Source organism: Zea mays, chromosome 6 (assembly GCF_902167145.1).
Source record: "Zea mays cultivar B73 chromosome 6, Zm-B73-REFERENCE-NAM-5.0, whole genome shotgun sequence".
Taxonomy (NCBI): Eukaryota; Viridiplantae; Streptophyta; class Magnoliopsida; order Poales; family Poaceae; genus Zea; species Zea mays.
The window spans coordinates 133,314,006-133,337,657 of NC_050101.1; the positions used below are offsets into that span (position 1 = coordinate 133,314,006).

Below are 23,652 nucleotides of genomic sequence, written 5' to 3' on the forward strand. Positions count from 1 at the left end.
TGTAAATAAATGCTTATGGCACATCATTTAATGATATGCATAATCATTTAGTTGAATAGAAATTTTTTCTATTACTTCTGTTCTAAAATAATTCTTGGTTTTCAAAATTCAGTCCTCAATTTTCAACACTCGAGTATAATTTGAGATATCTGAATTTACTATTTTATCTCTTCATATATTTATTTTATTATTATTGTTATTATTTTTATTTTTTCTTATACAAATTTTGGGCCTTACAAATCCTACCCTCTTAACAGAAATCTCGTCCTCGAGATTTGTAAGAAAAGGGTGTATAGTCACATTGTCTCAGAAACATATGCACAAACAAAAATCTCAGCATGATGCATAACTTATTAGCAACACATAGGGTCAATTATACCTTATTATTCCTCCTAAAATAGTATCATACCAACTACTAACTAAAGTAACATTTAGGTCATACAAATAGTAATATATATATATATATATATATATATATATATATATATATATATATATATATATATATATATATATATATATATATAGCTTGGTGTATAATCACATTGTCTCTGATACTACACCACGATCCGAGGCATGGCTTTGCATATAACCCCAGAAACAGAAACATGATAAGAACGAAGTATTTGGTTCTTAGCTAGCGGGATCCAATGTTTGTTTGATGTAACCACTCTCCCCTTGCACTATAAAAGGGGGACAATGTAAAGCTTTAGGAGATTAGATCACTTCATGTGTTAGGGGACTAAGTTCTAACTTCTAACTAGGAGACTCTCCACATGACTAGGGCTAGTCACACCCAAACTAGCCACAACATTCTCTTCCACAAGAGTTTTATTCTGTATAGAGTGCAAGCATAAAGGTGAATTAGGATCATTAGACTAGAACTCTCACCACAAAACAAGAGGTGAGGGGGAACTAAGAGATCTTGATGCTCAGTTTTGTATGTGTTTGTAATCTTATTTGCTTTTATATTCATCAATCGATGAATAGCAAGAGGACCTCTCTAATTCACCACGTGCCAATCTATGCTCCGCTCTCTCCTAAATCTCTTTCTTTTTAGTACTTTACATACTCTAGTGTTGTTACATAATGACATAATGAATATTGAGAATCCTTGATACAGACCGAAGTCCCAAATATGTTCCAAAGTTGAAAAAATGAATTTCTCGCCATCTCTTTTTTTCCTAAAAGTTCAAGGGTTCAAACTTTATTAGGGTTTTTAGTCTAGCTCTCATTTCATCTCTAAAGGCGTCCCTAGGAAAACGAGAGACGAAGGGCTTGTTTGGTTTGTGGCTAACTATGCCCCACTTTGCCTAAGGTTAGTCGTTCGAATTGAATAACTAACCTTAGGCAGAAAAGTTAGGCAAAGTGTGGCAATTGGGGTAACGAACCAAACATGCCTGAAGTCTCACCAAATATGAAGATATAGAAAAATGCTTCCAGATGGTGATAGAGGTAGGAGCTATTTTCTACCTTCTGTATTGAAGCATCGTTTTTAGCGCGGAATGCTGCTCCCACTGTCCCTCCTGCCTCGCAACTGCTGGAATAAAGAAAAAAATGGAGTGCAAACAATAGGATTCCATTTGTGTTATATAAAGGAGATATATTATAAATATAAATATATATATATACCAATAATTGGGAAAAAATATAATCGTGTTTGAAAAATATCTCATTTAACTAAGGTCAATGTGTCAATGCATAGGTAATTAACTAGTATGTATACTAATTGTGAATGTAATTGTCTATTTATCTTTTTTCTAGTATACAATGTACTTATGTATCTTTTAATTACAAAAAATCGTAGGTCCAAAAACAAATTTATGTTCGCGAAATCGCGGTCATGTCATGACGCTAGCATTTTATCATCATCATTAGTAAGCTATGTTATACTCTCTCCTCTGTTTCAAAATATAGTTATTTTTAGCTCACTTTTTCTTCTATCAACATTCATTCAAATGATAATATATATAACCTATATTTAATATTATTTAATAAATATGTGATTAATCTAAAATGAATGGACGGAGGGAGTATACAATATAAAAAAATGTCTAACATCAACGAACCTTGGCAGTTGGCACTGCGCACAATAAAAAATCCATGATTTTTGCCTTTGTGTATGCAAAGTTTCCTTAATTCTGCTGGATCCCACCAGCCTACTCGACACGATGACTACGGGGTGTTTGGTTGTTTCTACTAAAGTTTAGTCCGGGTCACATCAAGCGTTTGACTTTTAAATAGGAGTATGAAATATAGACCCAATCAACTGGACTAGATTCGTCTCGTCTTTTAATCTTCGGCTGACAAATTAGTTTTATAATCCGACTACATTTAATTTAATACCCGGAACGGAGGTTCAAACATTCGATGAGACAGGGGCTAAATTTTAGCGGGGTGTAACCAAACACCCCCTACATCACACCGCCACCACAGGGCATAGTCGCATAGGTCCACCCAGCGACACTGCCACTGGTGTGCCGTGTGCAAATGTCCCGTCCCTGTCCCCGTCGTCACGTCTTCTAGAAAACGCCGTTACCCTATTCCCTCCCCGTCGCTATCCACCCCATCGCGTTGCCGGATCGAGCTTGGCTCTCTCGAACCTTGCTTCGCCGCACGGCACCAAAAGCACGGCCGCGCTCTCATCCCCCTCCACACGTTTCCGCCTCCCGATCCATAGCCGCCGTGAGCCGCCGCCGACATAGCTCCTCCCTCTCGCAGCTCTCCAGCTCTCGGAGGCCCGCGGCTCATCAACCCGCGCTTCTTCATTCTCGACATCTCACCCGGCGGCGCGGACGCGCAGTGCACATCACGAGCCGCACGGCACAGCCGCTCTTGTTTTCCTTCGTGGTAGGGGCTGGTGGGCTGGTGGCTTGCCTTCTGATCTTTTTTCTCTTATGTCCGCATGTCGCCTGTGTGATCTGAATGTTTGGTTGGTGCGGACAGGGTTGCGGTTCGACGCGGCCACGGGATGGCGGCGAGCGCTCGGGACAGCGCTGATGCGGCGGAGCGAGTCGTGGATGACCACGACGGCTGGGCGTCGGACGGCGAGATGGGCATGGAGATGGATGTGGAAGGCGAGTTCCACGACCGCGATGCCGACCGGAGGGATGGCGGCATGGATGGTGATGATGAGTACTTGCTGGTGCGTATGACCTTTCATGGTGCTTCTGCCATGGGTGGAGTACCTCTGTTTAGGTCGAATTCGTAAATCTGAGTAGCCGACGCGTGATGGCTCCAGTCGTACTCCTAATTGCTTGCCTAAGGTTCCTGTTGGCTTTTTATTCACCTGCGGAAGAGCTTGAGATCATTCAGGGTTTGGTGGGTAGCACGGCGGGTTACATGTCTGTGCTAGATCATTCAAATTGCTGGTGGACATAGATGGATCTTCATGTGTACTAGGTTTCTATTCTATCTCGAATATAAGTTTATATTGCTATAATTTATGCTAAGTTTTAAGGTGTAAGTGTGTAGGTGTGATGTTATTGATGGGGTGAACCATGTGGGAAAGCATAAGCGGAAAACCAATTGAAAAAAAGAAGGCAATTGTTTTGTAGGTAGGATAGTAATGTTAATTTGCAGTAGTAGTATGTTTCTACCAAAATTCAAAGCGCATGCCAAATTGCGAGGAGACATTAGCGGAGTGATAAACAAAAGCGGGAAAGATTTCTCTAAGTTCCAGTGTTGATTTTTACTCATTTAGTCCTTGGTTGCTAATTGTTTATGGGACAGGGAGACTTGATGTCAATGGGGCTTGTGGCGCAGATTCGTTTTGGCCAGTCATGTAGGTCTAGAATGCTATGTATCTTCTTTTCTTGTGCTTATCTTCAGCCAATAATGACTTGGTTTACCATCCTCTCTGACAGGTCGCTTTCGTACTAGGCATTTGTTGCATAATTTTCTATGGCCAACATGGCACGGTGTCACAGATGCATTGTTTCATCCTTGTTTGATTGGGCTTGGACCAACAAGCTTGAAACACAGATTCCAATTAGAATATTTGACTCATGTCTTGTCCTTCTTGATTGGAGTTAAAATTAATAATTAATTCACTTTTTGTATTAACTACTCACTTAACTGTGTGGCATTTTTTTGGCATAAGCACAAGGTCCACCAGCACTTATTTGCATCGGCTTAGGCAATGATCAATCATGATATGATGATGGCTGCAGCTTACCAGCAATTAAAATCTGTTTGATATTTCTTGGATTATGTCTATTTTTATGCCAAAACTGATAAATGATGAATATGACTCGAACCTTAAGGTTGCTCAGACGGTTTTGTTCATTTAGTGTTTATAACTTATTCATATTGACAACTGTCCATGTTTCTACAGCTCACTAGGATAAGGGACACATCAGCAGCTGAAGCAAGGGCAGGAAAGGATATACAAGGTATACCATGGGAGAGGATACACATAGCCAGGCAAGACTACCGAAAAGCTAGGTTGGAACAGTATAAGAACTATGAAAATTTCCCTCAATCAGGAGAGCTCATGGATAAGGTATTCACTACCACCTAGTCTTATTTCATTAAAGGTTGTTTTTATTATTCCAAATATTCACATTTCCTAATTATTTTAAAATATTTTTCTTAGTTGTGCAAGCAAGTGGAGAAGAGCAGCAAGTATTATGAGTTTCAGCATAACACTAGATCAGTGAAGCCATCAATTCTCCATTTTCAGGTGATTTGGACTCTGTCCTACCATTTATTGCAAGATATGCAGCACCTAACTGTAGTATATTCATTAAAAAAACTAACCGTACTGTATATATGGGAAAAGGTTCTTGTGGATTGTTTATTTCCTTCTTGCCAGCATTTAGAAGTCTTTCTTCACAAACTTGCAAGTTCCCATGTACCACCTGTATGCAACTATCCATATTAGCAAGAAACTCGAGGAAGAAAATCAGTATCATTTTTTTGTGTGGCGCTGTAATAGGACTGCTATATGAAATTATAATTCAACAATGACAACAAAGCCTTTTAGTGTAAAGTATGGTGGGGTAGGCTAGAGTCAAAACCTAACAAGAGCCATTAGTAAACGAGCATGGTGAAATGAATGGTAGTAAGTAAAGAACATTTGTACTTGTTTTTAAAGCAAATGTCTTGTTAATTATAACCAAGAAAAGAGTTAAGATGTGTTCCTTCGCATTAGGATCAGCTTTGTTCTCTGCTATGAAATGGAAACTAGTTAATGTGTTTGTCTGCATCATAATCTTGTCACATGACTCCCAAGGCTGAACAGTACTGACTAACAATTGCTTCTGTAGCTTAGGAATTTGTTATGGGCAACCTCGAGGCATGATGTATATTTTATGTCAAATTCCACAGTAACCCATTGGTCATCATTGTCTCACAAATTATCAGAGGTTCTTGACTTCTCTGGGCACATTGCTCCGGTGGAGGTATTTTCCTTATAGTTTCTTGCTCGCAACCTTCTGATCTAGTAATCATTTTTATGTTTTGATGTTCTCTTCTCTAAAAATCAAATAGGTCTCATTGTTAACACAAGTTTGGTCTTATCTTTTTTCCTCCTCACAGAAGCATCCTGGCAGTTTGCTAGAAGGTTTCTCTGGGGTTCAAGTTAGCACACTTGCTGTGAATGAGGGTTTGTTGGTAGCTGGTGGTTTTCAAGGAGAACTGATTGGCAAGGTAAGCCACCAATGAAGACTTGGTTGCAACTTTGGTTCAGCTGTTTTATCCACCCATAGGATCTAGCTGTAGATGTTCATTTCTTTTCAGTCTCTGTTTTTTTATAAAAAAACTCGGCTGGGGAGGGAATGACCGCCCTCTCGGTATTATATTAAGAAGAGACCGAAACAATGGTCCCGGCCAAGAAAATCCCTGAGCCTTGGTCCCCCATCACTAACGGGCTGGTGCCAACCGTCCACTCTTCAACGGCTCAACCGGAGGGTGGCGCACAAGACATCATAACCCGAGAGCGGATGTGGCACAACAAGGGGATTTTTTTAACCAAGCTAGAAAATTTGCCCCCTAGGGGAATCGAACCTGAGACTTGGAGGTGCTACTCGGGAGCCTTTAACCACTAGGCTAGAGGCCCTTTCGCAGTCTCCTATTGTTTATTATTTTACTTGGTATTATATTACGTATGGTGAAGATCTAAAATGGAAGAATCTTGTTACTGCATGCACTGTATTTTTTAGATAGATGTATCTTCACCAGGGTGCTTTCTTATTTGGCTTCTGTATCATCACCATTGAAAGCACTGCTTGCATGCTCAGTATCTTCTTTTATGTTACAGGATTTGGAAGGATGTAATATAAAATTCTGTGCAAGGACAACTTTGAGTGACAATGCTATAACAAATGCCATAGATATACACAGATCGACAAGGTGAGAAACTAACTTTTCAGAACCTATCTGAAGATATACACAGATCTAATTATCTCTGAATTGCTTTGCAGTGGAAGCTTGCGCATTACGGTATCTAATAACGATTGCGGTGTTCGTGAATACGATATGGAGAGATTTCAGCTCTTGAACCACTACCGATATAACTGGCCAGTTAATGTAAGTTCTACCTCATTAGGATCCAATGTACTGTTTTGGTTGTTTCATCCATATTTGACATTGAGCTAAATACATTGGCAGTCCTTAAACTTGTGGCTCTGTGCCATTTAGGTCCACGAACTCTCAAAATTGAAATCTATTCTAGCCCCTTGAATTTGTTAAGTCGTGCATCATAGGTTCATAACCTCTTCATGGGGCTGCTGAGTAGGATAATTTTTATAAATAACACTCTACCATAGTCACCCAATGGCGTCAAGCGCCTGATTGTAGGCTTGTAGCACTCGATCCGGCCGATGAAGGTGAACACCTTGGCAGCTTTGATGATAAACTGCGGCATCTGCCAGAAGATGGAGATGTGCAGGTAGTTCCTTGAGTCATTGAGCATGCGTGCGTGGCGGAGACGTGGAGCCTGGCCACCTCCAGCGTCCCACGTTGAGCATGGACACGATGGAGACGGTGAGACCGCTGCCCATGCACTGGAGCTGGGTGAAGTCACGCAGGTTCCTATGCACGTGTCCAGCGTGTTGTAGGTGGAGCCCATGCACGTGTCCAGCGTGTTGCCCTGCAGGACAAACATGGCCTCGTTGCCAATTGGCAACCCATGAAGTTGGCCATGCAGACAGTGACCTAGGTCGGGTCAAAGCAGCAGGGCCTGGATGTGCTCGTGCATGGGTACGCACGCTGCGCTGAGCCACCAATAATTCTCCGTCCTAGGCCCTGCAGAAGGAAGAAAAGGACAACATCCTTGTTGCCGAGGATGACGCAAACGGAAAGGAGGTGTGCAGCGCGGACAGTGGCCGTCTGTTCATGTGCACGTCAGTGACGGCAATAACGTGCCAACATGCACACGCAAATCCTGCATTGTCAAGAAAGAATGTATCACAGCGTACACGGCAAGGATCACTAGCTAGCAGTAGCAGTTGCTTCCATGGCACAGTGCTCATGGTCACTGGTGGCCTGCCGTTGTGTACGCATGCACATAGATGGCCGTATATTTTCTCCCGTCTTATGATACGTACGTTGTGTGGACGAATAAGGTGCATGCGATCGAGTGTCACTGGCTGGCCAGAAGCGGCTGCAGCGGACATATCGCTGGTGCCGGTGTGCTGATGCTGCACAAGCATATCTTATGTATCACAGGCTCTGCTCTACTCTCCTCTCCTCTCCCTGTTTCTTGCCCAGCACAATTGCACTGATGGCAGGCTCGTCGCTCGCTCGATTGGGACCTTAGACCTTACAGTGTGTATACGGTATATACATACACTGGTAAGTATATGGCCGGGACTAGCGGCATCGTCTGGCCTTGTCGTCTGCTGTATGTCGTCGAGCGAGTGTATATACACTATGGAATGATGCATGCACTACTGTGTGTACATGCATTGTACCACCTGCGGTACATGCAGCCAGCAGCCACTGACGACTGTGTTGCACTCAGTTCTGCACCGTCGCACTGCTCTGGAACACAAACCAAACCAGCATGCTCCAATCCTTCATCGTACTGAACGGAATTTGAAGAGAAAAGACATCGAGAGAGGCTAGTGATATGACACTATAACACTATGCCAGCACCGTGTGGTCGACTAGCTGCTGCTCACTGAGGTCGAAGAGCTTCCTTGTGGGCCATGGCGAGTTTTCGCCCTCCACTGTGCTTGTCGTGCTGAACGCCCAACACAGGCGCACACACATCCTTCATCTTGACGCTGGCGATGGCACCCTTCTCGTGCTAGTCGAAGCTGGCGGGTAGCCGGGTCACCTCCTGTGAGACCGGCGGGCATGAGCCACTGGATGCCCCTATCGGCATGGACACCTGTGAGGTGCGCCTCGAACTCCTCACATGTGAGGTTGGACTGTCGGAGAAGGGCGTGACCCAGTGACTGGTAGGGTGTTTTTTTTGTTAAAATTATTCTATTCAGTAGCCACATGAAGAGGCATGGACTTGCGGTGCATGACTTAACAAGTTCAGGGGGCAAGATTTTTATTTTCAGAGTTCGTTGACCTAAGTGACATAGGGTGACAAGTTTAAGGTCCGTCGATATATTTTGTTGGAGTATAAATGAGTTGGCCATCTTTCCCTAATCAGCTTAAGCTTTTCGGTTGAACTAGTCGGTGCATGCAACTCAATATGTTATTAAATCCAGAGGTCTTGAGTTTGAATCCTTGTTAGCACGATTAAATAAAATAATTGTTGTGCTCCTATTCCACGTAGGCCTGATGGAGCCTCCACGTGAGGGGGAGTATTGGAGTATAAATGAGTTGCCCACCTTTCCATAATCAGCTTAAGAATTTGGGTTGAAATGATCAGTGCATGCAACTTAATAATATATTTAATGCTTTGACATTCATTATTTGCTTCTATAACAACAGCACACATCTGTGAGCCCGGATAAGAAACTTTTGGCTGTGGTTGGAGATGATCGGGATGCTCTTCTTGTGGATTCACGGAATGGAAAGGTATGCTTTTTTTTTTTTTGCTTATTCTATCAGGCCTTTTGGTTTATTAATTTGGCCTTTTGTGGCTTAATCCACAACTTATTACTATTACTGCTATTCTTTTGTTACATCAGTATTTTGAGGGTGTTCATAAAAAAATATATTGTACTACCTCCGTTCACAAATATGACACCATTGACTTTTTTTTGAAAACTTTGACCACCCGTGTTATTCAAAATATTTCAGTATAAAAAAAATCAGTACAATACGGCATTTGTTTAGGGCCTGTTTTGTGGATCATAGTATCAATAACTACCATTTTAGAAACCGTAGGCCTGCAAAGCTTCATATTAGAGGAAGATCCTGAGTAGAGTTTCTAATCTTTTTCATTAAGGCTTTGTTCGTTTGTGCCCGATTGGTGGGTCGGAACAATTCCTAACCAGATTGCTTCTCTAATTTATATAAACTTTAATTAGGGCCTGTTCGGTTGTACCGGAATGAGCCAGGATTCATTCCAGCTCATCAAAATCTATATAAATTAGAGAAGTAATCCGGCTAGCAATTAATCCGGGGCTCCAATCCGGAACAACCGAACAGGGCCTTAGGCCCTGTTCGTTTACATCGGATTGCACCCGGAATTATTCCGGCTAATCAAAGTTTATATAAATTATAGAAGCAATCCGGCTCGGAATCGTTCCGACCCACCAATCCGACACAAACGAACAAGGCCTTAGGCCTTGTTCGTTTCTATCGGATTGATGGGTCGGAACGATTCCTAACCGGATTGCTTCTCTAATTTATATAAACTTTGATTAGGTGGAACGATTCCGGGTGCAATCCGATGAAAACGAACAAGGCCTTAGCTGGAACGGTTCCGGGTGCAATCCGACACAAACGAACGAGGCCTAAAAGGTTTTTGCTCATATATATAGTTTTACCACTAACAGCAAGAGCTAGTTTGGAGCTTTACGGATGTGTTCTATTACTAACTGAACTGGTGGGAAGTGAAATGCGGATTTGATGTGTTTTGCAGGTAACCTCTACCCTAGTTGGCCATCTGGACTACTCATTTGCTACGGCATGGCACCCGGATAGCCGGACCTTTGCGACCGGGAACCAGGACAAAACCTGCCGTATCTGGGACACCCGCAACTTGTCGACCTCGCTTGCGGTATTGCGGGGCAACATCGGCGCGATCCGGTGCATACGCTACTCCTCTGATGGACGGTTCCTGGTGTTTTCGGAGCCTGCGGACTTTGTTCATGTGTACAGCGTGGCTGCGGACTACAAGAAACGGCAGGAAATCGACTTCTTCGGTGAGGTGTCCGGGATCACCCTCAGCCCTGATGACGAGTCCCTGTTCGTTGGAGTGTGCGACCGTGTCTATGCCAGCCTGTTGCAGTACAGGATGATCCATGCATTCGACTATCTTGATTCATACGTGTGAAATGGAGCTTTGGTGTTGACGTGTTGTGCTCGGTGCTGGCTGAATGTCACTTGTTCTCGGTGACGGTTCTGGTGCGCGGTTCAGGGAATGTATCTGCCTGCTCTTCTGCGCTAGTTAATGGCGAATGATGATTCGTTGGGACTCGGACGCGAGCGAATCTGCCATGTAAATAGTTCAGCAATTGAAGCATAGAGCTGTGGACCAATACTGTCTGAACATATGAGCTGAGTAATGTATGTTTTGCGTTGTTAGTTCCAGACTCCAGAGTACAAATAGTTTTAGACCAAATTCGTAAAGCCTCTTTCTACTGTGGAATGCGCCAAGGGCTTAGTTTGACTTCAATTATATTCACTTCGATCTCCGCGTGTTAAGAGTCGATTGATGTAAAAAAAATAGTCAATTTTATTTGGATAGATGTGGATTAAGGTGGATACGAATTGGATTAGAGATGTTAGACTAGTTTGTGAAATTCATTTTTCTCAAAGAATTTTTATTTTCTCAAGATAAATTAGTTCATTTTTTTTTGAAAAAATAGAAATCACTTAGTAAAATAAAGTTTCCAAACTAGCCCGAAATTTTTTATATCAGGTTTAGACACGCGTACTTATCCTATACCTACCACATAAAGCTATATCTATCCCTATACACGTCACGGGTATATAAGATTTATCCTACACCTATATCCATCCCCATTTCGGATATTGGGTCCCTAATGAGTTTCTATCTCTGATAAAAAAACATGATCACATTATATTTCATATGACATTAATAATCACACGACATCCAACAATACATCACAAATAAATCAGACATGTAATAAGAAAATATTGTTTAACCATGTGAAACAATAAAAGCAAAGTGACAGGTGGTGGGGTGGCTGGTGGCTAGCCGATTGGTTTGGGTGGATGGATGCTTAAAGGCTTGTTCGATTGCATGTGATTACAGAGGCGATTCAATCTCTTCCTATACAAAATTAAATAAAAAGAGATTGAATCTCTCTAATCTCTTAATTTATCTCTAACCAAATAAGCACTAAAAGGGCTATAAAAGTTAGTTGTTGGGCTTATTGTCTATTGGATACACACCTAATTTTACTAGGTTATTGGGTTCGAGTTCTGTTTTCCCGTACCATACTCACATACCCAATGGGGAAAGAATTTCTACCAAATCCATATTTATGTGGATTAAAATCTTCTCATACCCTAACCCTAATAGAGAAATTCTCCATGAGTTAACGGCTATCGGGTCCCATTGACACCTCTAGATTTAGACTGTGGTGCATATTAAGATGGATAGAAGTGTAGTCACCTCTAGGTCGAATGAGGATTCACATCTGCTGTCATTATTAAGTTCACTAGACGTAGCTATAGTACTTGTCGGTGTTTCATACCTCGCTCCGACAAGTAAATTTATTGTGCGCGTTCCGAGCTCTGGATAGTGTGCACGAAGGGCATAAGATTTATACTGGTTTGGGCAGAACATCCCTACATCCAGTCATCGGTGGCTTGCGCTGCCAGCACCATTAATGATCAAACTCGTAGTAGGGGATACAAGTAGTCGAGAGAGGGAGGAGAGGCCCCCAGATCTTTTATTGGGGTGGATGTGGAGCTTAGAAGATGAGAGGTGGAGTCCTAGCAAAGTCAAGGCTGGGCGGGGCTCCGGTCTCCTGGTCCTCGTCGGTGCTCCTCCTCCTGTTCGTCCTTGTGAGATTGACTCTGTCTTAAGGCGTCCGGTTGCCTTCAAGTCGATCTCTTTTCTTCGTCTAGATGGTTTTTCGGTCTCCTTTGCCTAGAGGCCAGCCTCTCCCTTTATATGCTAGGACAGGGGTCGGCCAACGGTGGCTTCCCTAGGAAGGAGCCGTAAGGCAAGGGTAAAACCAGCGTTTTACCCTAGGTGAGTCCACCCATACTCGCGGGGCCTGGGGCTGCCTGACTGCCACATATTTATTGTGGGGGCGATGATAGTCCCAGGCACCATCATTCTGGCTACACCGACCCCTGGCTTCTATAGCCCGGGGCTCGGTGCAGTCCATCGTGTAGTGCCCTACGAGAGGTCTACGCACTCAGGCCTAGTTCGATAGGCCATAAGTGCGCCACAGTCCGAGGGCAAGCGGGCCATTAATGTGCCGCAGTCCAGGGGCTCGTAGGTCATGAGTGCTATGAGACCCGATGGGTTCGTAGGTCATGAGTGGGAAGCGGACCGGTGCCCACGCTGTGGCTCGATGCTAGGCATGGTTAATGTAGCCAATCTTTTATGGCAGGTGAGTCCGAGGCCGGGCACGAGATCCACTCGAGTGGTTCCCTTCCTACACGCTCGTCCTCCCTTGTTAGGCTCCGCCACACCTGGCCCCAGGCTCGGTGCCACGAGGTTTGACCGGGGGTGGGTCCTTCCAGTGTTGGCGCACCTGCCTCTTTCGACTGACTAACGGGCTCAGCGACCAGGGGCCCTTTCCTTAGCGCGTTCACTGTCCGGTGGGTCCAGGGACCAGGGATCATTTCCCCGATAGTAGCCTCCAGGGGAGAGTGTCTCTCTTTGGGGTCTAATATCGGGTCGGCATGTGTCCTATCTGTTCGTTCCCCGAGCAACTGTGGTGTTCCCTAGAAAATTGGTGCCACGACAATCCACCTCCTAGGATGGAGTCGGACGCCCTTCCGCTCCTTTTATAAACCTCGGGCATTCGCTCCCTTGCTGGTTGTCCTTGACACATCTTTCGAACTCGTCTCCAACCGGGCCAGCGGTCGAACTTTGAGCTTTTCAAGATGTCGCGCTCCGTAGGTCATAGGTCGAGGTAGGCTTTTCTCCTCGAGCTTGCTGGCCTCCTCTCTTTGTTTGATTTTGCTCTATCCTTTCCCCGCAGCGGTGCAGTTGCAGTCGACCCGGAGACTGCATCTCGACCGAGTTCCACATCCTTCTCCACCTTGGGTGCTCACGGGGGGTTGTGATGCCTTTCGCACGGCACATGAGGTCGCCGAGGTGCTGCGAGTGCAGCTTGCTGAGGTCGACGGCCGCGTCGTTGGTAAGTCGTTTGATTCTTGTTTTTATGGTTTTTTTCTTCCTTTGTCCCCTTTTCTTATCCTGCCCATTTCTCATGGCAGCCTTGGAAGCAGAGCTCGATATACTGCGCCACCGCTCTAGCCAGCTTCTTGATTAAGTTGGGGCCCATGGTGCCTCTTTGATCGAGCACCTGGATAACGCCTCGTGCCACGTTCAGGACATTGTAGACTTTGATGTTCACTGTGGGGCTGTGGTGACGCTGCTCATGGCAGAGGTCTGCTTGGGCTACAACCTTCAAGATCTCATTGGTCCCCCTTCGTCCTTCTCGGATGAAGGGTTGGAGGACCTGCTGGAAGGCTACGACGACATAGCTAGCCACGTCGTTCTTAGGGTGTCTGTTCACGACGTCGTCCGCGCTGCACGCTAACTGTGGCGTGTTATGCCTTGGCACTGTCCTTGTGACAATAATAATAATATATGCAAATACTTTTGCTTTCTAATTTCTAGCGTCGTGGGGCTTTCGAACCCCTTCTCCCTGTTATTCTTTACGGGCTCGGCCGGGTACCTCCCATCTCTTGCTAGCTGATGCTTTCCTTCACTCATGGATTGGGACGGTGTTGGGGGCTTTCGGCTTCTGAAGGAACTCAAAAACATGATTTAACAATGCCTCTGGAGTATAATGTGTGGACAGGGATCTTCGAACAAGAACCCACGATATGAAGAAGCATGGAAACAATACGAAGGATGGAACAGAGCCGAAGCTATGCACAAGGGAGCTTCGGCATGGTGGCAGAAAGGAGGAAACTGACTTAAAGAGGAAAAGATTATCTAGACCCAGATAAATTACTATAGAGTTATTGTCAAAAGCAAAGGGCCTGGTTGTAATTTTGCATGGGCTGCGACCCGTGCCTATAAATAGGTGAACAGTATTCCCGTACTGTTCACCCTGACTTGGCATTCGCTTTTGCATCACGCTTGTACCCTTACTTTCCCTCGAGCCGAAGGTACATTTATAATTTGTTATTGTTGATATAGTAACACAAATAAAAATAAGTTAATAATAATGTTTAAAGGGTTTATGTTATTTTTCATATCTTGCATATGAATCCATCTTCATCATTTATTATCCTTATGAAGGTTTGTCCTTCATAACCTTCGTCCGAAACTCATTATATTCGAAATGAGATAATGCTTAGAAGGACGAAGGACCTTAACATTTAACACTTTTTATGTTGCCTTGTTCTTAACTCTTAGCATTTGAGAACAAGTCCCCAACATTGGCGCCCACCTCCGGTGAATTCACTTCCACTTTTTGAGTTTCGAACACCTTCGGCAAGCATAGACCTTCGTCATGCCGCCAAAGAAAGCTTCAGCAACAGGGGCTGCTTCTCTGCAGCCGCTGGATCCCAACCAGGAGACCCTTTCTCTTCGGGAGGCCCGAAGCCAGAAGAGGAAGGCCACTAGTCCAACTCCTCAGGAGGACGACTTGGATCAAGAGATCAGAAATATGGAGATGCTCCATCAGCAGGTGCAAAGGAAGAAGGAAAAGATGGCTAGGCTAGCTGACCTGCAAAGGCAGATAGACGAAGCCTCTGAAGAAGTTCGCCATCTTGCTCAAGATGAGCAGAACCGAAGGCCTCAGCACAGAGAGCTTCATCAAGAGGGCTTCTTCAACGAGGATGACTAGTATGAGGATTTCCATCATGGAAATTTTGCTTTTGATGATGCTTCTCCTCTGTCAGCAGAACTGCAGGCTACACCTTGGCCTCCGTCCTACAAGCCACCTCAACTCCCCATGTACGACGGACACTCCGATCCGAAGCAGTTTCTGATGAGCTACGAAGCAACGATATCTTCTTATGGTGGCAATACTACAGTCATGGCAAAGTCTTTCGTCATGGCCGTCAAGAATGTTGCACAAACCTGGTACTCATCCCTTCGGCCAGGAACAATCACATCATGGCAGAAGCTGAAGGATATGCTGATCACCAGTTTCCAAGGGTTTCAAACGAAGCCGGTCACCGCTCAAGCCTTATTCCAGTGCACCCAAGATCACGAAGAATATCTTCAGGCGTATGTCCGAAGGTTCTTACGCCTGAGGGCACAAGCGCCAACAGTGCCCAATGAAATTGTCATTGAGGCCATGATTAAGGGGCTTCGGCCGGGACCTTTAGCCTAATACTTTGCCAGGAAGCCCCCTCAGACTCTGGAGAAACTACTTTAGAAGATGGATGAATACATCCGCGCTGACAATGACTTTCGACAAAGAAGGGAGGAAGCTTACAGGTTCTCCGAATCAGCCAAGGGCTTCAGAGGGAGAATTCATCCTAGACATGTCAGATCGATTCATTCCACTCAGAATGATGACAGGGGAAGCCAGCAACAGAGGCCGCAATATTCCTCCCAGGCTTCGGGGCAGCAACAGAGTTATCCTCGGCCTCCAGCTCCAAGGGGCAGAGGTGCTAGGGGCTTCGGAGGAAGATTTAGGGACCAGCCCAGAAAAATTTATTGCCTATTCTGTGGTGAGGACAAGGGCCACACTACCAGGATGTGCCATGTCACCATCCAGAAACAAAAGGAAATAGCAGAAGCTGCAGCCCAACAGACCCAGCCGAAGCAAGTTATGTATACTGCTTCGTACCACTCCCCTTATATCCCAGAGTATGTGGGCAACCACCCTGCAGCTTCTGTTGCTTCGGCAAGTCAGTCTCAGGCATCTTGGCAACAGCCTCCACCTCCACCACCAATGCAACGAGGCCAGCAGCCAGAAGGGAGTCAGCATATTCAACATCAACGAGACTTCAGAGAAGAGTCCGAAGCTCGCACAGTCAATAGTACTGTGCCAGAATCGAAGCACATTTACTAACAAATATCCTTGTTGGGGCGAAGGCAAAAACGCCACCCTTCGCTCGAGGCCTTCCCTGAGGTCGCTGGTCTGACAGAGACAAGACGGGCAGGGACACCCTTCGCTCCATTCGGCACCAGACGAAGGCCTGCGGCGGCGCCATCCCGCAGCACGGCCTTGTTCGGCTCTGAGGCCCACGTGTGATCTGGCCCATTGTAACGGGCCCTGCGTGGCCGCCTTTGTGTTACGGGCCTGATCTGTAAAGGCATGCTTGTAATTACAGCCTGTAACCCTGCTTTATGGGAATATTCTGGGGATAAACTAGGTGTCTGAGGGCACATGCGTCCTTAACACAAGGCGCTGGGCACTCAGATACCTATAAATACCCCCGCACAGTGCCCGTGAGAGGCTAGATTAACAGAGCTATTGCCCCCGAGCACGTAACCCTGTTGTCGCCACTGTTCACCCCTGTTGGCCTCCTTGCTGCTGGAAGCAAGTTCCAACAATCCTACCTCGGCAGCAGTTTTTTGCATTCAGTATCATTTTCTTTTTAATAAGGAACAATTATTGAAAGCCTAGGTGTTTTTTGTTGTTTTCAATTTCTTGTAATAGCTTCGCCTTTGCCATAATACAAATATACTTTCTCCACAGAATAACGGAGTCCAAAAAGTTGCCGAAGCATAAGAACTTATGGTTACAGGGAGAACCTCCGAAATAACAAAAAGTCGTTCCTAAGGGAGCGCAGCGTAAGTTTCCTGCTCAAAAGTCGTTCCAAAGGGAATGCAGAGCTTACAGCGAAAAATAAACGCTGATTCCGCTGAAAGTAAAAGGCGAAGAAGCTCCTAAGGGAGGCTTACAGCGAAAAATAAACACTAATTCCGCTGAAGTAAAAGGCAAAGAAGCTCCTAAGGGAGGCTTACAGCGAAAAATAAACGCTGATTCCGCTGAAGTAAAAGGCGAAGAAGCTCCTAAGGGAGGCTTACAGCGAAAAATAAACGTTGATTCCGCTGAAGTAAAAGGCGAAGAAGCTCCAAAGGGAGGCTTACAGTGAAAAATAAACGTCGATCTTCGGCAAATATCATTTTGCATAACATCACATCATCACATCATTTGCATAGCATAACATCATATATCATATTGCATCAATGACGCAAGAAGGGGGCTCAATGTTGATATTCGGAGATTGTTTCGAAGAAATAGTGACAAGGCACAAAAAATAATTATTGAAGAAGCATACCTTCGTCAAACTCTGAAATGAAAAGATCTATTGGTTACTGATTTTACAAAGATTGGATGTTCTTACGAAAATACGAATATTATTTACGAAGCATGAAAAGAAGGAAAGGTGTTTTTTCGCCAAAGGCTCAAAAAACGGTATGTATGTAAAGTTTCATGCATTGTAAAGAATTGAACCATAAATAGCTTATATATTACATTCAAAGTTACAAAATATTACACATGTTGTTCAACAAATATTACATTCCAAATGTTTTTACAATAACATCTAATCTTCCCTTAGAACTACTTCTGCAGCTTCGTTTAGTAGTTGATCAACAACTTTATCCATGATAGCTTCGGCCATTTTTCTAATTTCGTCGTCCCCCTTCGCGTGGGGGTCCGCCGATGGCTCGACAGGCTCTGAGGGAGGAGAAAGTGCGGCTGTGTTACAAAGTGTAAACAAGTTCGAAATCAAAAAATTACAATAAAGAGCGAAAAACTACTAGTCAATACCTATTTGCCCTTCGAGATCCGCACTTTTCTCAGTGGCCTCTGCTACTTTTCTAGCGTCATGAATACCTTTCTCGCTTTTTCGTATAATTTCTTGAGCCATCTCCCGGCCACCATTTTCCCAGATGTCGGTGAAAAATTTTCCACCAACCAAACTTGCCTCGGTCGAAGGGTCTTTTATGTCTTCAGAAGATAAATCGGTTTCGGTTTGTGCCAAGGATTTCACGTGATCACAACCTTTCTTCTCCAAAATAGTGGCAATCCCCCTAGCACCCGAGAAGGCACATATGTCTCCGCGACTATTCAAAACTTCTTCAAAAGCTTCAGCTTCGTGGCTGATCCATCCAATTGGGCCTTCGGGGTCGCCCCTCATGAAATTTTCTTCACTCGAGAACGCGCCAACGTTGGCGAAGCTAGTTTTTATTTTCTTAACACATCCTATAGACTTTTCATAACACCTTTTCTTGGATGCACGAAGCTCTTCAACGTTTTTTTCTAAATGACTGGCCCATTGTTCACTAATTTCTCGTTTTGTTTCTTCAACTGTGCATTCTTCTTTAGCTCTGGCTAGCTGTTTCCGAAGATCCTCAATTTCGCGCTTCTGAGCCTCAGCTTGAGCTTTGAAAGTAGCTTCGTCTTCTTTTATTTTATTCAACAATGAATGTAATATTTTATCTTTTTCGAGACCTTCGTTCCTTAGTTCAATTACTTCGGAACGAAGGTTGCTCAAGGCTATAATACACCCTTCGTCTTCGGCATCTTTTTGTGCCCTGAGGGCATTGCTAAGTATAAGGCCGTGCAAAAAAATGCGTTGATAAGTTTAAGCAAATGAAAAATTTTGGTTTCAAGGAATAATACAAAGATCTCAATTTTCTACCTTTAAACTATTGTACGCTAAGCTATCGGCCAGCTCGTTCTTTGACAACACCGAGAGCCCGTCTTCTAATGTTGGGAATCCGAAGCTTTTGCTCATCTCCCGACAGACAGAAATTTCCTTGCTGTCAGGGAGACAATACAAGAAGTCTTCTTCTCCGCTGCCATTGAATATCAGTGCCCCTTTTGGATATTTCAATTTTTGCGCATAGAATTGAGCTTCTCTTTTTTCTGTTTCGCTCAGATTTTTACCCGAAGCATGACGTAATATATAGTCAGAAGCTTCAGAAGATGCTTCGGGAATAGGTGTGCCGATTTTCTCAGATAAAGTTTCTTCTGCAGATTCTCTTTCCGTTTCTTTTTCAATTTCCAAGAATTCCCTCTTGGTAGGCTCTGAAAGCCCAGTTTCAGTTTCCGCTTGACTTTTGGCAGCTTCGGCTTCAATTTGTGTCTTTGGAGCTTCGGCAACTATCTTCGAAGTAGAGCTTGAAGATTTTATCGTTTCCAGTACATCTAGCACGTTAACCATTCTTTTCCTCTTGGGAGTTGTTGTAAGGTCTTTTTGTGCCCTCGGCATTAGTGTTGGCACCTCAACTTTTGCTGAAGGACTTAAAATTTTCGATGTCTTTGTTTCTTCAGCCCTTGGTTCTTCTATTTTCTCTATCTCCGGCATTATGGCCAGCTCTTCAATATTCGGCAGGGGAGTCGACCCCTTGGCTTCGGTGGCCGAAGAGGTCTCACCGACAAACTCAGGCACTGTGGCCGGTTCAATATAACGTGGCCGGTGCGTAAGAACCTTCATCTTTTTCCTCTTCGACGATGGCTCACTAGGAGCGGCTGAAGCAACTTCCTTCGCAGAAGCCGTATCTTTCCTTTTTTGACCCCGTGTTGGGTAACGGTAGTCAGGATAAACGAACCCAATGGCATCAAATACTCGGTTGAGTCTTTTCTTCTTCCGGCCTCCGAAGGCCACAGATAGTGCAGTATCTTCTGCCTTCGAGTATGATCCAAGCAGTTCATCGCTTATGGCTTCAATACATTTCAGCCAGTCATCATCTGGCTCGATGAACTTATCTCCATAACTGAAGGTGTATTTTAACCTAACTAGTCCACCTTCGTCAGGTTTGCTGATGGTTTCCTTTGGCATCTCCCACTTTTCTGCAAGTGGCCATACCCTGTAGGCCACGTGCTCTTGAACTAAGTCCCTAGTCCCGATGAAAGAGCAAACTACGCCGAAGGCCCTCTGGCATTCTTTGGCTGCTTCATCCATTTCCACTTTCGGCTTCCGGAGGCCGAAGCGTTGCCAAATAGGACGCATAATGATATCTTTAATGTATTCTCGTACCTTCAAATCATTTTTCACATAGAACCATTCCTTCATCCAGTCCTCGGGCCATCTCTTTCGAAAAGTCGGCATGGGACAGCTTGACCCAGAGCGGGCACCGAAGCTATAACAGCCAAAATTGTTATGATATTGCTCTTTGCCCCAGTGTTTTGTCTCATATACTAGCTCATGTAAATTACAAAATAGTCGATAGCAAAATAGCCAAATAGGCCTGACCGAAGGACAATTTCCCGTTGCCGCGGATCGACAAAATAGTCGATAGCGCGGCCGGATGCGAGGTCATGTCACTCCTCGACTGCTTCTCCGGCTATCAAAAGATATACATGAAGGAGGAAGACAAGGCTAGCACCAGCTTTATAACACCCTTCGGCACTTATTGCTTCATCAGGATGCCGGAGGGACTCAAGAATGCGGGGTCCACCTTCTCCAGACTCACCAAAACAGTACTCGAAGGGCAGGTCGGTAGAAACATATTTACATATGTGGACGACATCGTCGTCGCCAGCAAGAATAAGGAGGACCACCTCGCCGACCTCGCCGAGACATTCGCGAACATGCGAGATGCACGACTCCGCCTGAACCCGGAAAAGTGCGTCTTCGGTGTTCGCCAGGGCAAGATATTGGGTTACCTGGTGTCACACCGCGGCATCGAGGCCAACCCAACCAAGATCCAGGCCATCGTCGACATGTCGCCTCCGTAGTCCGTCAGGGACGTCCAGCGTCTGACAGGCAGATTGGCCGCTCTCAACAGATTCATCTCCAGGTCCGCCGAGCGAAGTCTCCCCTTCCTCAAAACACTTCGCGGTGCGAAAGACTTCGCCTGGGGGCCGGAGCAAGCAGCGGCCTTCGCCTCACTAAAACAGTACTTATCGGAGCTGGCCATCCTCACAAGCCCCGACTCCTCGCTCCCCCTATTGCTCTATGTCGCGGCTTCGCCGCACGCGGTCAGCGCGGCACTAGTGCAGGAGCAGACTGTTGAAGGCACAGTCAGACAGTGCCCTATTTAATATGTCTCCGAAGTCCTGACACCGTCCAAATGCAACATGACAGAGCTGGAGAAGATCGCCTACACAGTTGTTATGTCCTCGCGCAAACTGCGCCATTACTTTGAAGCATTCAAGGTCCGAGTCACCTCGGACAGGGGGCTCGGCGAACTATTCAGAAACCCGGAGGCATCGGTGAGGATTGCTAAGTGGGCAGCCGAACTCTCCGGCTACCACATCAGCTTCGAGCCCAGGACAGCCATCAAGTCACAAGTCCTGGCAGACTTCGTCGTCGACTAGACTGGGCCAATAACACAGCCGAACCCGTCCACAGAGAAGGTTTGGACCATCCATTGCGATGGCGCATGGTGCCATGCGGGGGCAGGCGTCGCTGTAGTCGTCACCTCACTAGCAGGAGTCAAACACAGATATGCAGCACGCCTCAGCTTCGCTCTGGAATCCGACAGATGCACAAACAACATCGCAGAGTACGAAGCGGTTATCCTCGGCCTCCGCAAGCTAAGGGCCCTCGGAGTCACCACATGTATCATCAAGACAGACTCCAAGATAGTTGCCGGCCAGATCGAGAAAGACTATGCAGCAAAGAACCCCGCGCTCATGCAATACCTCGCGGCTATCCGAAGTCTCGAGAGACAGTTCAAGGGATTCACCTTGCAGCATGTGGATAGGGCCAAGAACGAGGAGGCCGACGCATTGGCCAAGGCTGCCGCCAGGGGCGAGCCCTTGCCCTCTGACGTGTTCTTTCACACCATCGGCACGCCTGCCGTCCGGAGCCCCGAAGGGCTCCAAATAACTAATGATAGCGAGGGCCACCGCATAGTCAACCTAATCATGACCGAAGACTGGCGGGCACCCATAACCCTGTTCCTACAGGGGTACTATCATCCAACCGACGTCAGCGAGGCCAAGCGCCTCAGACATCGAAGCCGGGACTTCGCGCTAATCGAGGGCCAGCTCTACAAGAAAGGGGTCAGTCAGCCAATGCTTAAGTGCGTCACCGAAACTGAAGGCATGCAGATCCTACGAGAAGTCCACAGTGGCATGTGCGGCTCGCACGCAGGGCCAAGGGCCCTAGCTGCCAAGGTGATCCGCCAAGGGTTTTACTGGCCCGCAATGATCTGCGCCGCAAACCGGGTCTCAAGGTCCTGCAAAGCCTGCCAGAAGTTCTCTCCTCGGTCAGGCAACCCCTCGCAGTATACAAAGCTGATTGCCCATACATGGCCTCTCCAGTGCTGGGGCCTGGACATTGTCGGGCCCCTGCCCACCGCTCAGGGGAACCTTAAGTTCGCCTTCGTAGCCGTCGAATACTTCACCAAATGGATCGAAGCGAGGGCTGTTTCTACAATAACATCAAAGACTGCCCAGAAATTCTTCTGGCAAAACATTGTTTGTCGTTTCGGAGTACCGTCCGAGCTAACAGTTGACAACGGCAAGCAGTTTGACAGCCAAGATTTCAAGGATTTTTGTTTTTCCATCGGCACCAAGCTTGCCTTCGCTTCAGTCTATCATCCGCAGTCCAACGGGGTCGTGGAGCGCGCCAATGGGAAAATCTTCACAGCTGTCAAGAAAATGCTCCTCGATGAAAAAAAGGCAGATGGACCGATTTATTACCTGAGGCAGTCTGGGCGCTAAACACAACTGAGTGCAGGGCGACTGGGTTCACTCCTTTCCGCCTTCTATACGGATCGGAGGCCATGACCCCACAAGAAATAAAGCATGGGTCCCCGCGTACAGTTCCGTCAGCCGTCCCCGACGTGGACGAGCCAACTTCAAAAGATCTTATTGACGGAGACCGGGTCTTCGCCCTACAGGCCCTAAACAAATACCAAGCCCAGACCAAAGCATGGCGCGACCACACAGTCATCCCGAGAGAGTTCAGCGAAGGGGACCTCGTACTCGTCCGAACAGCTCGGACGGAGTCCAGGGGAAAGCTGGAGCCCAAGTGGGAGGGCCCCTTCATAGTCAAGACAAAAGCATCCCCCAGCGCCTATAGGCTCACAACGCCAAACGACGAGGACCTGGAGCACTCCTGGAACATCGACAACCTCCGCAAATTTTTTGTCTGACTAATCGGGGCTGATTTCGCCCTTGTAATTCGCCAAAAAACAATTTTGTACCGGCCCGCACTCTTTTCCTCCCGGGGGGTGAGGTTTTTAACGAGGCGGAGCCATGTAATATATGTGCGAAAAATCCCCCGCAAAAACATGCGTCGAAAACAGACCGCGACGACGGCCTTCGATATTCGACCAATCCGAGGTCACCGCGAGGCTAAGCGCTAGCCACCCTCGCGTGCGACAAATCCGCGCAGAAGTCGCCTAAGGGTGCAGCCGGACTAAGCACAACAAGTGCGAAAAAAAATCTGATGTCTATCGCGAAGACTATCCGCGCAGAAGTCGCCTAAGGGTGCAGCCGGACTAAGCACAACAAGTGCGAAAAAAATCTGATGTCTATCGCG

The 23,652-nt window shown here is 45.9% G+C and overlaps 1 protein-coding gene and 1 pseudogene across 2 annotated transcripts; both read left to right on the top strand.

Moving 5' to 3' along the window:
• Positions 1–2,556: 2,556 nt before the first annotated feature.
• On the top strand, positions 2,557–10,551 carry LOC100192544 (Transducin/WD40 repeat-like superfamily protein). Its single transcript, NM_001137763.1, has 10 exons — positions 2,557–2,850; positions 2,947–3,145; positions 4,337–4,504; positions 4,598–4,684; positions 5,271–5,405; positions 5,542–5,652; positions 6,263–6,354; positions 6,426–6,531; positions 8,896–8,982; positions 9,995–10,551. Exons 2-10 carry the CDS (start codon positions 2,972–2,974, stop codon positions 10,406–10,408), a joined length of 1,374 nt encoding a protein of 457 aa, NP_001131235.1. The 5' UTR covers positions 2,557–2,850; positions 2,947–2,971; the 3' UTR covers positions 10,409–10,551.
• Positions 10,552–13,013: 2,462 nt separating this feature from the next.
• Positions 13,014–13,902, top strand: LOC100274983 (uncharacterized; annotated as a pseudogene). Its single transcript, NR_160294.1, has 3 exons — positions 13,014–13,196; positions 13,266–13,424; positions 13,504–13,902. The product of NR_160294.1 is annotated as an uncharacterized protein (transcript).
• Positions 13,903–23,652: the final 9,750 nt, after the last annotated feature.